This window comes from Natator depressus, chromosome 2 (genome assembly GCF_965152275.1).
Source record: "Natator depressus isolate rNatDep1 chromosome 2, rNatDep2.hap1, whole genome shotgun sequence".
Taxonomy (NCBI): domain Eukaryota; kingdom Metazoa; phylum Chordata; order Testudines; family Cheloniidae; genus Natator; species Natator depressus.
The window spans coordinates 118,469,912-118,488,096 of NC_134235.1; the positions used below are offsets into that span (position 1 = coordinate 118,469,912).

At 39.7% G+C, this 18,185-nt stretch overlaps 1 protein-coding gene across 1 annotated transcript in view; it reads left to right on the forward strand.

Moving 5' to 3' along the window:
• Nucleotides 1-17,283, forward strand: part of WRNIP1 (WRN helicase interacting protein 1) — a 33,054-nt gene extending 15,771 nt beyond the window's left edge. The window contains exons 4-7 of the mRNA XM_074944950.1: nt 4,775-5,004; nt 9,723-9,878; nt 10,567-10,646; nt 10,993-17,283. Coding sequence (XP_074801051.1) covers nt 4,775-5,004; nt 9,723-9,878; nt 10,567-10,646; nt 10,993-11,268 — 742 coding nt within the window. The 3' untranslated portion in view covers nt 11,269-17,283. The remainder of the gene's footprint in view (nt 1-4,774; nt 5,005-9,722; nt 9,879-10,566; nt 10,647-10,992) is intronic.
• Nucleotides 17,284-18,185: the final 902 nt, after the last annotated feature.

Genomic DNA, 18,185 nt, shown 5'->3' on the forward strand with positions numbered 1-18,185 from the left:
ATAAATACTAAGATGAAAAATGTTGCAAATTCTATGGTCCTAGTTCTGTGCTCAAAGAAACTACTCCAGGTAAAGCACTCCCTTGTAACTTTGCACCATTATCTCAGTCACTGTAAACCTGAGCCAGGAGGAAAAAGGAAAAGAGAGACAAGAATGTGAGGGGGAGAAGTAAGAAGAAAAAAAAGTCCATGCCAAAGATTAGACATCTTTCTGAAATGTAAAGAGAGGCTACCAACACTTTCATTTGTTGGGGTCTTTCAGATATACAATGTGACAATAAAATATATTCATTCTTGCCTTGTCCTACATACACTGATACATTGTATAAGTGCAATGTAACATTAATGTCAGGAAATCAAATGACTTTACGAATATTTATTTTTTTAATCCTCCCAACTTTGTCTGTTTAGATAACCATGTATATAAACACATAGAAAGGTCACCGAGCAAGGTAGTATCTGAGTCAAGCAAAATGTAGGAGTCCTGATTTCTAGTCCCCTGCACTAGCAACCACTAGATGCCATGCAATTCAGTCTAGTCATTAGTATATTGTAATTATTCATTTTATCTTAATCCACTTGATTAAAATCTCCTTTTTGGTCTCAAGCCTTTCAGAAAGTTGTTCCCCTCTTATCGCAATATTCTCTCCAACTTTCCTGCATTGTAGCTGAGATGAAGGGCCAAATTCAGAAGTGATCTTGTAAGGTGGTGGAAGCTACGTATTGTACCATCAGTTATTTTTATTATTTTTATGAAGAGCTTATTTATTTCTTTGAAAATTGTGCTTCAAAATTGATGTTATATGGCTCTGTTGAGAAGGGAGTCTGCGCTAGTGTAACTTGCTGTGGGACTGTAAGGTTTGAGGGTAGACAATAAAGAAATGAGGGGCTACTTTATATTGCACCCTGCTTTTTGTTGTATTTCCAGCCCTTCTACAAGTAGGCTACACTCACTTTGACTCCCTTGCACTCACTTATAGCATCTTGCACATCACCTCAGAATTTGGTCTGATGACAACTTTTTAGGGTAGTTCATGCTGGGATTCGGATGGATTCCATAGTGGAGACAAGCTAGCGAGATATTTACTCTTGGAAAAACTATCTAGCTGTGGTTTTCCTTCACCTTAGTTGGTATACCAGCTTGTTGTCAGTAAGTGATAGTTCCTGGGGTATCCCTGTTTGTTTATTTATATGTTTGTCTCCAAGTATCTTTGGTTACAAGGTACAAACATCAAGACTTGGCATCCAGTATGTTCCCTGTTAAATACTAGATAGTCCATTTGTAAGATGAGCATGAATCTGTTGAGAGGTCAGGGTAGTATTCCTGCCTTGCAATTGTTAAGGCATGTAGGGTAAGGGGCAAGTCTGTAAAAACACAGAGAATGAATTTGAGCTTCTGAGCATAGGATGGCAGGCCAGGGTGAAAAAGACAAAATAGTTTGGTTTTGGAAACCGAAGTGTTGACATAATTAAACACTACTTTGTAATCAGAATCTTGCCTGCTAAAGCAAAATTAGCAAACGCACTGTGTATGAAACTCTTAATCTGGAGTCTCTGGATCACAGCTACAATTTGTTCTGAAATAGTAATTCTCAAGGGAAGAAATGCATTTGAATGAATTACTGTAAGTATTCGTTTCCTCTGATGAAGGGGTATTCTCTTCTGCTGAAATATTTTGGGGGGATGGGAAGGAATCCCAACCTTATTTAAAACCACTGACCGCACTGTATTGTAAGCATGACTGTTTCATGCATGGCAATTTCTCCACTCATTTCTGTTTTATCTCACGTTCAATATGCAATCATTTTTTTAAATGTGCTTAGTGAAATATAATATTTTTCAGTCTTCTCTCCCTTTTGAAGCAGATTTTTTTATTTACACCCTCATCTGTGCTCTCAGTGCCCTATTGTGGAGTCCTATTATTGCCTGCCTAAAATACCTTCACCTGAAAACTAAGAGAGCAATGTCACTGATACTTCTGGCTTTAATCAAGATGTTCTCCCTATTGCCCTGGTGGATTTTAGCCTAATAAATAGTAAGCTTTTGGGGCGAGAGCCTGTTGTCTCGATCATGTTACAGCATTAAGCATATTATTGACTTTTAATAAATAATAATGGAGCTGATAAGAATTTGTTGTATAATACAGTCTAAATTTTCTACAATGCAGCACTGAACCTTTTTATTTAAAATAGCTATATTGGGTCACATTTGGTATAATGTTGCTTTCGTGGAAATAAGACCAGTACTTCTACACCATCCATAGATCTCAAAGCACTTTACCAAGAAGGCTAAAGGTTATTGTCCCTGTCGTTACAACGGAGTGGGATATATAAACACCTTATTAGTAAAACTGAGGCACTGAGAGACTGAGGTCATACAATGAGTCCATGGCAGAGCCAAGAATAGAACTCAAATGTATTCTTATTTAACAGTTACATTGCAATAGGGCTGGTAGGCCTCAACAAGGTTGGGGCCTATCCAAACATAGTAAGTGATAATCCCTGCCCCTAAGAGCTCTCTTGACTCCCAGTCTGATGCCCTAGCCACTCGATGTGGGTTCAGTTTCAGCCTATATTCTGAAAGCAAGAAGCCTGAAATGCCTCATGCCATTTTTTAATCAGGCAAATGCCTGGTCTCTGTAGGAACTATTCTGTGAATCCTCCTCTCTAATCTTCCCCACTGGGAAAGCCAAAGTATTTTGTTTTTTAAACATACAGCATGTTGTTTGCTCTTGCTCTCCATTGACGTAGGCACTTGTAGTATAAGTGTTTTTGCTGCCTGCTGTGCTTTAAAAATAACCTTTTATTCAGCTACGACTGATTAGCACCTACTGATTTGTTTCAAAACGTAACAAAACCCAGTGGCCAACTGTAGCTCTGAAGGATGAATCCTGATACCTTAATATTTAAAGAGACTGTGATGATGCATTATTACAATGAGATGTACTGCACAGTGCTTCCTTCATTCCACAGCTCCCCCTCCCCTGAAATGTTGTTGGAAAAAGTAAAGTTATCTCAGTGTGGCAGATGTGCATTCCCTGCACACTGCAAAGCATGGTTCTGTGGGGATCCTTGTGCAGCATTGGAGGAGAGACTGGGGATGGTGTGGACACAAGAATATGCAGATCCATAGGCCATTCCCAATCCCTCAAATCCACCACATAAAGGAGATGGGACGCGTAAGCTACAGACTACACCACTGAGGCATTAGCAACACCTGTTTAATGGTCTGTATTTGTGTCCCTCAGATAAAAGTACTAAGGTGTGGAGGAGGGTGATAGCTGAGGGCGTGCGTGTTATGTTATCTTTTTCTTAGTAAAAATGGCCCTCTGGTTTGGGGGTGTGCAGCAAGCGTTTAGTATGAGAGGAATAAAAACTTGATATATATATATATATATATATCTGGTGTTGCCATTCAGGTCTGCTTCTGACTAGGCTAAAACGAGAGGGAGTTACTGCTGCCCTTGTACCTATAATTTCAGAGCCTTGCAGCTGTTGCCGGTTTGGCTAAGCTATTTATCATAACCCTATAAAGACCCAGGTCAAATAATAAAGATTAGCAGATCAGTGTGTCTGGAAACGCTGGCATTGGTAGCTGGCCTCGTCATGCATCATTTCTGATAATAGCGATAAATCTTTCAGTGAATGAAGTACAGAGCTGTGGGTGAATCCTAAATTGTTTGGAGTGTTAGGACACTCAGTGTGGAATCACCTCTCTCTCTCTCCTGTCCCCATGCGTTAATCCCCAGTTGATGAACTTATTTATTTTCAGTCGACTACTGGAAATGGCACAGTTAGTCATTGTTCATGCTGCACTTTTAATTACAGTAGCTTCTGCTATGTATTGGATAGGACACTTGATTGAAAGTCAGGAGGAGAACAGGGTTCTGTTTCCAGTTTGCCATTGATCTGCTGTGTGACCTGGGGCAAGTCACTTTACTGTATGCTTCTCATTCTCCTCCAACCCTCGGTCTGTCTTGTCTGTTTATATTGTGTGTTCTTTGGGACTGGGAATGTCTCTTTCTGTGTGTTTGTACAGTGTTATTACAATTACTATAATACAAATTATGGTCATAATAATGACTGTTTTATTCCTTAGTTTTATGTGCACACCCGTGAAGATTTGGCCCCAAGACAAATTGCCTGTTATCTGTTTTCTATGGTCTAAGACTTTTATACACTCTTACACTTTTTAACTTTAAAAAAGTGATCTGGTGTCAATTCTTGTTTACAGTAGTTTCAAAGGTCATAGTGATTGCATAATGCCTCATTAGTCTATAATGTGCAGTTGGATAATTTCATGCTAAAAGTACCACATTTTTGTGCATAAGAATAGTTCTGAAGTGCCTTCCATCCAAGGCTGTCAGTGTTTTATTAAATATTGATTGAGTGAAGTCCACAACAGTCCCAGGACAGACAGGATGAGCTTTAAAATCATCTAATCTACCATTAAATAAACTTCCTTGTCGAATCTAATCTTGCAAAAACAAGGAAGTTCAGAGATGGTTGAAATCTTCCATTCCAGCTTTTACACATGCCATTGTGCTTAAGCATTATAACACACGTGGCACATAGGTCACATACGGTTCTCAGAGTCCCTGCCATACTTCAGCACAATGGCATGAAATAAAGGACAGCTCTTTAAACCCAGATACTTCTCAATAAATGCTGTAAAAAAACAAAACAGACAAACAAAAACACATAACGTTGTGAGTAATTTGCAATGAAAAGGATGTAATGTGAATATGAAAACAGTGTGGGCTAATTCTATTGCAGGTCCCCTGTGTACATAGAGGAAAAAGCTGTAAGCACTCTAGCTTACCTTTGTGATGGTGATGCAAGAACTGGACTGAATGGACTCCAGTTGGCTGTTCAGGCCAGATTAACTGCAGGGAAGACCTCTCATCAGGCTAGCACACAAGGTTGCTCTGTGGATGGAGTTTTTATAACGGAAGACCATGTGAAGGAAGGACTACAGCGATCCCATATCCTGTATGACCGAGCAGGTGAGTGGTTACCCTGAAGGTAGTGCTATGCAGCAGGGACTGATGATATACTTGTATATCTTTTTTGAATTATTTATTTTTTCCCAGCTGTCACTGATTAAAAAACTAGTCTTGAATTGTGATTCTACTCTGAAAAAGGTCTGTTTTCCCCTCTTTCCCCCCCCCCCCCACTCCTCCCCAAAAAGATATTCTGGTTTCTTATGTCTCTTAATGACCAGATCAGATGTGCTCAGTTTCCAACTTTATTCTAACTGCCAGCCCTACAAACTTGTCCTGAGAACTGAGTAAAGCTGGGCTCTTTCCATTTCACATGTGGGCCAAATTCAGATGAGGTTCACCGAGGCTTATGTTGGCATAAACCTAGGCCCCCTGATGTGGAAAACTTGCCAGAGAGGGTCAAAGCCAAGTGACTAAAATCTCTCCTCCATCTGGAGCCTAGAGGAAGCCATTGAAGCCCATTATGTATTTTGCTGCAAGGTAGTAATATAGGTTTGGTCAGGGTTGACAGGGGATGCATGGATTTTTTTCTGGTAAGCATCCAAAAATGCGGTTTCAAATAAACAAAATCATGTGAGTAGTTAAAATGTTGCTAGGAAATTGAGGGAGCAGTTTGCACATTTTTTCACAGAGCACAGATTCCATTTCAAATACCTTAAGACTTAACCTAATGTTTATTAACCTGTTTTTTAAATGTAATTTGGTTGGTTGACCCCAAATCACATGACCTAAAGTGGTGTGCCAGTCTCACAAAAGAGAGCGCCACACAGCGGTGTCACATGACCTAAAGTGGTGTGCCGGTCTCACAAAAGAGAGCGCCACACAGCAGTGCTGGAACAATTTATGTAGTGGGGTTGCGGGGAGAGCCTTTGAACCAAACTATAAACGATGTATATAATGGAAACCACTTCAAGCCAGCACCCCTAGTTCCAGCACCTATCACAGCACATGGTTTCAGTGAAATAGTCCACTGCTCATGTCTTGATGTGGGTGCCTGCAGACTGTCGATCTGGCAGAGGGTGCCAGCTGTGAAACACCAGTGCTCTGAGTCCCTGCCTAATCCCAGAGTGCTGTTTCTGGAGGCAGGCAAGAGTTGGGAGTCTTTCTAATGCCAGTGAGAGAGACTTTCCTTTCCGCTAACTCTAGGTCTCATCTGAGCCCTGGAGAAGCATTGTATCAGGGTGATGTGTAAGGCCTGGAATGGAATCGATGGAATGGCAGAGCAGAGGGTGCTTAGAAATTTTATATGTATACAGCTTCTGCTGTCCAGAAGCACTTTACACATTATATACCAGCAACAACATAACTATTGTAGAGTTTCTAAATGACCTTTAGGCAGGCCAGTGTCAACTAATGTTATGTATTTTGCTTGGTTGGTTTGTTTGGTAGGTGTTTGAGAGAGAAGGATTTTTTTTAAATTAAAAGTTTATTTTGTGGGGGAGATGGAATGCTTCAGTGGCATTTTTATTCGTTCTGAAAAGTCTTTCAGTGCTCATATTCACAACAAAATGCAGTTTGAAAATCTGAATGGTTCACTTTATTTTTGGAGTTGCTTTATAAGGTAATGAATTTTGTAGTTTGCTAATGTCAGGCCATGTACGTGTAACTGCATGTAAGGATTCCTAATTTGATACCAGCTCTTGCTAAATTAGTGACTTGGCAACATTGTGTCTCAAATGCTGGCTATTTGTACCTTTTTATGCCGTATGTGTGGGAATTTGAGTATTAAGGATTAGATGAGTTTCCTTATACTTAACGATTTATATGCTAGTGTTTTGGAAATATGTGAATGACACTGCATCTTAGCTTCTGAAAATTATGCCAAGAAAAGTTTGGAAAATGGATTGACTTAATTTTCCAGTAGATCAAATGTAATGGATTATCTGTAATTACACTTACCAAAATTTGTAATGAGAGATTTGTAGGTTTGGGGTTTTTTAACTTTGTATGGTGCTTTTAAGGTTTCTGTTACAATCTTTGGGTAAAGGACACCCAGCCAGCAACTGATTTGATTGGGGAGAGACACAAGACCAGTGGTAGACAGTGCAAAAAAAAAAAAAAAAGAAAGGAGAGGATATTGTGGCAGTAAGGAGACAAATGCCAAATTTCACGTCCCAGGATTCACTAGTGTGGTGTTATACCTTTCCCCACCCTTTATCAATTTGCTGTCTCTTTATGGCCCAGTCCTTTGAAATGCTCAACACGTCTTGTGGGGTGTTGAGTGCCCACAACTTCCAGTCCTCTGTCTGTCTAGTTAGAATGTATCCAGGTGCCATAGTATGTGTCTGTCTGAAGCCACTAGTTCAAATATAAGCATATTAGGTCAGCTGCTCGTCCCTGAGGTAAATACACTGGGTTCCATGCAGTTTACCTGTTTGAGTTTATCAGATATTGCCTTTGAAAGATTAACATACAGAGCAAACAATTTTTAAGAGCCCATGATGAATTTTTTAAGAGTCGCGGTTTGCCCTCCTGTATCCTCCTCCAACATTTCCCTTCTCCCTAGCCTGTGAAGTGTCATGTATGCTGCTTGACCATTTCCCTCTATGCTAGCGGTCACTGTAGTTCAGTGATGCTTTAGGTATATAGTGTTCTATTATTGTGGTCTTCCTTTTACTGTGTACTTGCTATCCCTTATCCACAGGCTGGCTACATTCTTCTCTGGCTGAAAAGGGCGGAATATGGATGCGGCAGGGACTATTGCTTGTTTTGTGTGTACAGTGCCTAGCACAATGAGACGCTGACCTGGTTGAGGTCTCTAGCTGTGACTGTAATGTAAATGTAGAAGAGTAATATGGCCTTTTCTGTGCCAACAGGACTTAGTCATCTGCTGTGAAATACATACCTTGTTGTGTTTCAGGGCTTATATACATGTGTGGGTTCTCCCCATCTGGTGTTGTATTACAAAGTGAACTCCCGTCTAGCAGCCTAAACAGCACACGAAAGCACTTTCATTAGAAAGATGGGCAAGTGTGTCGTCTTTACTTATAAGAGACAAAGAGACGCCTCTTCCAAGAGCATGATGCGAGTTCAGCTGCTTGGGTTTATTGCTACCGGCTGAAGTTGAAAGCTTGAGTGCTATGATGGAGCACAGATATGCTGCGTATGTTGGCATGATAATGACTGCATACCAGTGAACTCTGTGTGGAATACTTATTAAAAATAGCCGTCTGCAGGCTTGTATGTTCCAGAAGACCACACTTGTGAGTCTAAAATCCAGATAGAATAACAATATGATAATTACAATAACCATATGGGACATGGGTCCGGTCTTGCTCCCATGAAAGTCTGTGTTTTCCTTTTCAGTTCAATGGCAGAAGGTTACTCAACTATACTCAAACTAACGTGCACAGCTTTTATTACGCAACACCTATGAATGCTAAAGATATGGCCCTGTGGTTGTGAATTGTTGGGGGTAGAGGAGGAAGAGAAATGTAACAGTTGCTTTTACGTGCAGTCAGTTGTCTTAATAATGCATGTTATATTTATGGTATCTGTAAACCAAAGCACACCAGACACTTAGCCAAAAAAAATTGCAGATGATAAGGAAAGTTAAAACACACACCTATTTTTTTAAAAAAACTTGCTAATCAAGTACACACAAATTTGTAAATAGAAACTTTCCCTTTCTTAATTTCCCCCTTCTTATTCTTAGTTGTATCCACTTTTGCTTTGCTCAAAAATTCCTGTTCCTCAGTTGTGTCCCTGGGAGAGTTAGTTAACCAATCTCTCTATATATTAAACTTTCTTTGCATTTCAATCCTTCTAGCCCCATATGTAATCGCTTTCTTCCCTCCTGAGCTCCCATCCATTTGTCAGTGTCTGTCTGGTAAAGAAAGTGCCTGTAACTAAATCCAGTATTTCAGGATGCAGTTGCACCAGCACTGTAGAGAAAAACTATTTCCTCCAGACTTTGTGATATGACATCTCTATGTATTCATCATAAATTGCATTGGTTTCTTTGTTGATATCTAATACTGCAAATTCACATCTGATTTACTGTCTTCTGTCATCTGTAGATCTTTCAGTATTGCATCTTTCCAGGTTTCTCCCTGTCTTAATTGGAAAAAATTGGCATAGGAGTGAAATACTTTCCCTTAATTTTTGCTGTATGTCGTCAGAGATATTGTTCAATTTATGGGAATATAATTGCTAGGCTCCTTTTCTCTTTGTTAGATCAGTAGTACAGTGTTTGTTTTTTGTCCAGTCTTCTGTCACTTCCACAGTTTTCCATGAATATTCAAAAATGGTGGTACAGTAAGCTTGTTGACTAATTCCTTCCCCAGTAATACTCACCAATTGCCTGGAATATGTTTTCCCTTTCTTGGGCCTCATGAATAGCTATTCTATATGGCTTTCCTGATTCCTAATTGCCCTAAAATTTATTAATTTTTTCTTATTGAAGACAGATTTTAAAGGAGAATTACAAAAACAATTTTGTTTCGTTTTTCAGTGTATAAAGAAAAGGTAAAAACTTTAAAAAAAAAAAAAAAAAAAAAAAGCAAGCCTGCTGCATATCAGACACAATATACACGCACAGATTTAGGATTTTAATCTGGAGTTTTGGCCCATATCTAGTTATTACCCAGTTTTAAAAAAATCCCTTAAAATGTATTTACCAGTGAAAGCACAAGTAATAAACAAATAGATCTTTTGTGGGTTTGTTCAGTTACATTTCTGCACATAACATTTCTCGCCATTTCTTCCCCCTCTCTAAATAGGTGAAGAGCATTACAACTGTATTTCTGCACTTCATAAATCTATGCGAGGCTCCGATGAAAATGCTTCCCTTTACTGGCTTGCCCGAATGCTTGAAGGTGGTGAGGATCCACTGTATGTGGCAAGAAGGCTGGTGAGATTTGCAAGCGAAGATATAGGTGGGCACCACAATAATAGTACCGGAACATTTTAAAAAATAATATCTAAACATTCTTCAGTTTGCATCAGTTACTTTTGGAAAAATCTGTTTGCTTTAAAAAAAACAACAAATCAAAGTCTGTTGCCATAACTAGAGTTCAGGGCTAAACTTTTTCTTTTGTAACAAATGATGATATAATTGACACCTCAGATTAAGTGGGTGACTGCATTCATTATTCCACTTTCGGTGTTAGTGATCTGATAAACTCTTACAGGAAAAACACAGATCCCTGAATTTTTAAGTTTCAGTAGACAGTTAAATAAAATAAACTGTTTTGATTAAAAATGTATTTTCATTTGAACGTAAATTATCCAGAGGGTGTTAGGGACACCCATATTTTCTGGTAGTTGAGGAAACTAACTCTCTAAATCACCCTGACTTCAAACTTCAAAGCCTGCTAGCTGATTTCCCAGTTGTAAACACCTTGCTGGCTTATCCACAGCTGACTGATTCACCAAAACTTCCCTTATGATACTTTAGTAAAGATGTGATGGTTGCAGTCTTGGGGAAACCATATACATGTATTATCTAAAATGACCTGTTATCTGAAAAAGCCACCCCAAAATAGACATACATACCTGCGCTTTAGTAGCAGAGGTATGACTTGCTGTTTTTAATTTACTCACATATGATCCTTTTTGTTGTAGGACTGGGAGATCCTTTGGCATTAACACAAGCAGTTGCTGCATACCAAGGCTGTCATTTTATTGGAATGCCAGAATGTGAGGTAAAGCTGTCACAAACTTGTTTGTATGACCATACGCACATTTTCAACCAGTTTTATTTTGTCTTGTCACTCTTGGTTTCTTTGTAAAATATTTAAAACTTTGTACTCGAAGTTAACTATTCTTTTGCTTCTTGATCAGCCAGAAGCAAGAGGAAGTGGTGGTGGTGGTGGTGTTGTTGTTATTATTTATTATTAAACAGTCATAGTGCAATAGCAACTACAGGCCAGACAAGGACCTGGTCCCTTGTGCTACATGCTGTACAAACAACAAACTAAATGATGGTCCTTGTTCCAAAGAGTTTACAATCTAAAAGTCACGTAATATTGTTCTCCCTCTGTTTTGCAGGTCATACTAGCCCAATGTGTAGTCTACTTTGCTAGAGCACCCAAGTCTATTGAGGTGTACAGTGCATACAGCAATGTCCAAGCATGTTTGAGAAACCACCAGGGACCACTTCCACCAGTTCCACTGCACTTGAGAAATGCTCCAACCAGGCTCATGAAGGACTTGGGCTATGGTAAAGATTATAAATATAACCCGATGTACAAGGAACCTGCAGAGCAAGAATATCTGCCTGAAGCGCTGAAAGGAGTGGACTTTTTTAAGGGACGAAAAACGTAATAGTCTTACTATGACTTTTTTTAATAAAGTTTTTGGTTTTTTTGCAATTGGATTGAAAATCTCTTCTTACTTCAGACATGTGCCTCCTGGGCTGACATGATGAAACTGTTGGGCCCATGATGACACTGTTGTCCTTCTGTTTTGTAAACATTTTAGAGGATGTTTTAAAAGCAATCTACAGTTGAACAAATTAGGAAACCAAAGGTGGCTTTTATTAACTTAATAACATTTTGTGGTTGAAGCAACATGGCTTTTGCCCTTTAAGGAAAATAAATGTAATACTGAGGAGAACAGATTACAACTGTCAGAACAACACAATGAAGGAATATTATATATTTTAAAAGCCACCTTTAATTTACTTCATATTTTGAGGATGCTACTTTAAAAAGAAACTGAAATCGCACAGAGTAAAATATAAAATCCTATGGTAAAACAAAATGTATTTACAATGTAATACTCATTATACCGTATTCTAAACTGTTTTTGATATGGCAAGATGTCATAAAACTGTTACAAAATTATTGTAAGTTATTTATATGTATGTGTGTGAAACCTTGTTATGGTAGTGATGGGGTTCTTAACATTATTCTGGTGTTTTTTTATTTCTAATAACCAGCTTCCATAGCAAATTCAAATTATTTGCTGGTTGACTAATTGAGGTTGAAAGTAGAATGACCACATCATGTTGAAAAATAACTCTGACATTTTACTTGTAGCTCTCTTTATTTTGTTTTTGATAATGTGATGCTTTCTTTAAATATAGCTTTTTGAGATGCAAGACCCTATAATACTAAATTATCTGCTAAATACTTCCAGTCTTGCTCAAGAGTTTCCAATAGCCTCGAGTCAAGACAGTTGGGAGGCACAGATTTGACTTGTCTTATGATCGGAATGGAATGGCAACTGTCTGTCTTGAAAGACAATGGTTTAACTATATCAAAACAGTTCAGTTTCTGTGTGCACTCCTGCAACATCGTGAGTGGCTAAAAAGTCCAATTCTCGAGCAACAGTCGTTGCCACAGATAATGCATGCATAAGGGACATGGCCAGAAAATGAAGCTGGAGCATGACTAGTGTTTGAGGCCTGTTGCGCTTTCCTCTTTGCTCTCCTCACTTTCACTCTCTTTGGTCTCTCTGACTTCCTGGTACAGCCTTTCAGTATGGGCTGTTGCTAGCTGCGTCTTCCTAGTTGGTGGTGTCAATGTTTCTGGCAGTTGCCTTAGTGCAACAGTGATGGATAATTGATCTACTGGCATAGATGCAAAAGAACTTGCAGTCTTTTGAGTGACCTGTGCTAATGTCTTGCCAGCAACTCTAAGGAGAGAGATTCCTCTGTAGCTGTTGCAATCACTTTGAGCTCCTTTGGTTTTTGTACAATGTTGTGATGGTGGCATTCTTCATGCCTTGTGGGTACACCTCCTTCCCTCCAACAGGCAAACAGAACATTGGCAGATGTTTAAGCACAATCTGTCCTCCTTGTTTCACTATGTCACCTGGAATTCCATCTTTTCTTGTCACCTTTCCTGGGAAGTGATTGCCTTTTCAAGCTCATTCATAGATGATTCTATATCTAGCTCTTCAATAATCTGGAGTCTGGGGATCACATTTAGTGCTTCTTCCGAAACAGTGATTTCACGTGCATAGAGTTTGCGATAGTGTTCCATCCAGCATAGCATCTGTTTGCTTCTGTCAACGATATGTTTCCATTAAGAGATTTGAGCAGGACAGCCTTCTTGGCTGAAGGATATATTGCTTGGTTGAATCCATCATACATACCTCTTAGCTCTCCATTTTCAAAGGACATTTTTACCTTCTCTCAGTTTGATCCAGTGTCATCGTGCACATTGCCTTGTTGTTCATTGCAATGCGCTCTTGGCCAGCCTGAGGTTAGCACTTATCTCAGGAGAGGGGTTCATTTTGTGGTAAAGATATGCTGTGCATTTTGTTTCAATAACTGGAAGTATTTCTCAGAGTATGCTGCTAACCAGTCTTTATCTTCTACAGTCTTTTTACCAAAAGCCAAAGTTGCAGTTATATGGATATTCATTCTGACTGTGTTCCATGCTACATCAGCATTCAGGGAAAATGGAATCAATGACATAGCTTCCCTGAGATTTGCAATGAATTGAAGACGCCTTGTTTGGTCTTTTGAGCTGATATTGTATAGGTGGCAGTGGTGTTCGGTACAATGGATTTTCCATAGTAAAAGCCTTATTTTGCAGCACAGCCCAGACTTCACTGTGAAAACTGCAAGTATCGAGAACATCCTGTAGGTGTTTTCTGCAGGTGACAGTTAAATCCAGTTGGTGCCAGTGTTCAAATCTGAGGTGTCTGCATGACCAGCACTGGCAACGACCATCTTGGAAGTAGGTGTTTGATGTCATTGGACAAGATAGCATTCACAACAGACTCTGCTTCAACTGAAGCAGAATCAGACTTTATTTCAAAAAGCACAACACGCACTTAGCGAGTAGGGAGTCAGGCTGCTGCTGGGTTGGGCAGACACAGACTGGCACTTGTTGAGTTCTTATATAGCCTGCGTGGGCGGTTTCTTGTGGATGATGACGAACCAGGGTAAGCCAAATTAATTCAATGACGGGCCTTGCACAGGCTGCATAAGTTCCTTACAGTTTGCAATGCACAGCCCCCAGTGAGTGCAGAGCTCCTGTAGTCTTTGCCCATTGTGGTTCATTTTTTCCCTCTCTGTGGTGGCCAGTGCATAGTGGCCACATCTCATGAGCTGAGCCGACTCTAGTGTTGAAATCTCCCAGTGGTAGCTTTTTGGTAATGCTCTCAAGTTGTTGACGGAGCAAGTCCTTCTGTTCACAGATGAAAGTATTGGGGTATATATCCTGATTTTAGCAAAGCCACCTGTGGTAGATATTTTTAATGCTATGATGCATTTTGATGTTGTAACAAGACATTTGGCCCTGGGTGCTAATGAATTTTTAACTGCCAAACCTATCCTGTGCTCACAGCAGTCTTGTTTGCTTTTTCCATGCCTGAAAAAATTGTACTGCATCTCGTGTAGAGAACCTGTCATCTAGTCTGGTTTCAGATAGAGGGGCTACATCAGTCAGGTTTCTCCAGCTCGCAGTCTGTGATGGTGGAGTTCATAGGGTCATTGGCATATCGTGTACATTGTCCTCACATTCCAACAAGCAAGTTTAAAGAAGGCGATCATTGTACCTGAACCTGCTGCATGTATGCCTAGGCAGAAATAAATAAGGAGGCAGAAGCTCGTCTTAGGACCAAAGCCCCTCTTGGTGATACTGACTGAGCCCAAAAGCTTGGAGGCTGAGATATTTGGAAGCCAACACATCTACAGGAGATGTCGGAGGATAGAGCTAACTTGCAGTGCCAACCGCCTGATGTTTTCTCCGCTAGAGATTTCTCCCCTAGCCTTTATTTAGACACACAGTTGCTGCAAGGCAACATCGCTAGATGGAGTTACTCCTTTGTGGATACTGCCCTTCACTCCAATGTGTATCTGGCATATTGCCCACCACTCAGTGTCTCATGATAACAGACTAAGAATTCTGACATTTGAATTAAGGGATTTCATCATTTTCACATGTGACCATAGGCATATATTGACTTTCATTTTAAAGCCAGAAGGGATCAATATGATCATCTACTCTCACCTCCTGAACAACACAGGCCATCAAGCAATTTGTGCAGGGGAGGGAATATTTGGACCTTGACAGTGTCCCTTTATTTACATATTGCCTCTTCCAAACTTTATATAAAATTGTGGCAACGCATCTCTATCACCACGTCAGCTTCAGCAGTTCTCACTCCGGCAGCAGGCTGGGGGTGGGGGCTGTGGCTGGAGTAAATCAGTCCTTCTCTAGAGGTTTATAATTCTTAACAGTAGTTTTATATACAGTTTTCACAAGCTAGGCCTCAGAGTTGGCCTGAATTGCTTCCTTAAGCATAACTCCCAACACAAATTAATTTCCTTGTTCCCACCAGAGTACTGATCCTTCTTATGCTGGCTCCTGGTCATCAACCCCTCCTCAAACCGTAGTAAACTCAGTATTTCCCCAGTAGGGAGGAGAACGGCTCTCCCCCAGGTGGAACCTTTTCTCCCTGCCATCCTTCCGCAGCTTGTTTCTTGTCCCTGCTCTCCTCTCTCCCCCACCGGAAGAGGTTTTTAAAGGTCACCAGCAAGTCCTTAATTGGGCTCAGGTGTGACTCTAATTAATCTGAGGTAACCTCTTACCAGTGCATAGAAAAAAGGGCTTTAACTCCTGTAGCTGTTAGGTCTGACTCTGTCACACTATATACAGGAATCGTATAGCCAACTATCTGGTGAAATGCTGGCAACTGTTAAATAGAGCATAACACTACTACACATCCATGTTGGGTAGCTGAAGAGAACTTACTCAACTGGAGTGAGAGAAGGAAATGAAGTTTGGAAGGATTTTATTATGCATACGCAAACTGGGCATGGACACAATGCTAAATTGCCCTCACCTTGTGAAAGTGCCGTGAAATAGTTTGGCCAGGACTTGTATGAAGTCTCCACTGAAAGATACCACTTTCAATAGTATAATGCATCAGTAACATGAGTCAGTCTTGGTTCAAGACTGACTCAAAAGAGCAAAATCTACTGAATCATTACAATGATTCCTGTATTACCTGGATTTTCCTTGGAGGTCTATCCAAGTACAGAGTCACTCTGCCCCTGCTTAGCTTGAGAGATTTGATGAGAGAACTCCTAGTGAAAAATCTGAAGGCTATGGGTAATTGTATGTGTTTCATTGAAAGCTAAGAACTTAAATCCTGAGCTGCATGGGAGGCTAATGAAAAGTAAGTTCAACCATACACCACACAAAACCATACTGGCAGATTATCTTTAATTCCTGAAAGGGCTAGTGGCCAAATTTTATAACAAATTTATGATGCATCCAATGTTATATGACCAGATCATTGAACAAGAATGTCAATCTCAGCAACTTCACTTTAAATACTCCATCTCATTTTAACAAAATAGCATTATAGTGGTTATGGCACAGTTGCATCCTTTTGTAGTTTTATCCTTTTGATGGTTTCATTAGCAGTTTTCACAGGTTACTGTTGATGAAGAACAGGAAGCTGTTTTTTTTTCTGTTCTGAACATTGGGGACATAGCTTGGGTAGTCTTGGGTTTGAGACTGGTGTGTCAGTTGTGACCTGGGAAGCGCAAAATGAACAAGTGCTGTTTTCCTCAGTGAATTCTGTGCCATGGAGAGAGAACGTGGGTCAGAAAAATCCAGGCCTTCCACTATTGTTACTTGTTAAGAGTATGGTGAGATTGAATACAAGTGGCGTGGAAGAATATCAAATCCCTGGCAAACTTTAATTTGTCTGGATTTATAAAATTTAAGTCTAAATACTATTCATCGTTAGTAGGGAAGTTTAGTACATACTAAGAGAATTTCTTAGCAACTAGTTATAAACCAACACACACTTCTGAAAGAGTTCAAATTCCATCCAGATTTCTAGTCAAAGCTATCAAGTGTCTTTCTGTCCAACAAAACATTTAAAAAAAACAAAAACCTGTTTGGCTGTAGATTGAGCAATTTTGATTACAGAAAGTTTAGAGAGACCCTCTCTGCTGTTTATATTTTGACATGTCTAATTGACCAGAAAGCTGAGAGATCTCTTCTTTAATTTTCTCAGACGTAAAGATTTCCCCATCAGTTTTTGTCATAAATAATATAGAGGCAGATGATGATGCCATCATTCACACTGAAATGTTCCTCATGCTGTGAATAGTCCCAGCGACAGGATTGTGTCCTTAATTTTTTTTTTATGCAGTTCCCTTTCTGGATGTGCTAGTAATATTGACTCACTCAACCTGGCTTAGTCTGCTCCGCAGCTGTTTGGATGTGGAATGATTCTTTCGTCCTCCGATTGCATATAATAGAATTGAACTTCATACTAATTATCAGTGACTCCTGCATGCAGCAAGGCCATCCTTCGTAGAGAGAAATATCTGTGTACAAGGGCCATGCTTTGGATTTGACCTCCTGTGGATCAATTCATTTAATAAAGAATTCCTTTCCTGTAAAGGTTTTTTGCCTAATAACTTGTTTCTGTGATTTGGACTTTGTCAACATTAAGAAAATTCATACCAGTGTGACTCTGAAGTGAGCTTCACCAGTGCAGCTTGTCTGCTTTAGGGGTTTTCTGGCATAAGTACATTGATACTAGTATTGTTACAATGGAATGCATTTCTTTAATGCAGACAGAGCCTAAGTTATGACAGCATCTCTCACAATGAGATGCTTCTTACACCTGTTTTGAAGGGGATAAGAATTCCAATCTCCTTTGATCAGAAATTTAACTGAGAATGTTCAGATCTCAAAAGAGGGAGGACATGCACCTGCTTATGTCCCCCAAAGATGTCAGAGAGGCTGTAACAAGTCATTGTGCTGTCACCAAGAAGGCCACTGAGCATAGATTTTGCTTATAATTCAAGATTAACTCCTCCTGCCATTCCTGTCCCATCTCAAAAAATATATAGTGGAATTGGAAAAGGTTCAGAAAAGGGCAACAAAAATAATTAGGGGTATGGACCAGTTGCCGTGTGAGGAGAAATTAATAAGACTGGGACTTTTCAGCTAGGAAAAGAGATGACTAAGGGGGAATATGATAGAGGTCTATAAAATCATGACTGGTGTGGAGAAAGTAAATAAGGAAGTGTTATTTACTCCTCATAACACAAGAACTAGGAATCACCAAATGAAATAAATAGGCAGCAGGTTTAAAACAAACAAAAGGAAGGTTTGTTTGTTTTTTCTTCACACAGTGCACAGTCTTTGGAACTCTTTGCTGGAGGATGTTGTGAAGGCCAAGACCATAATGGTTCAAAAAAGAACTAGATAAATTCATGGAGGATAGGTCCATCAATAGCTATTAGCCAGGAT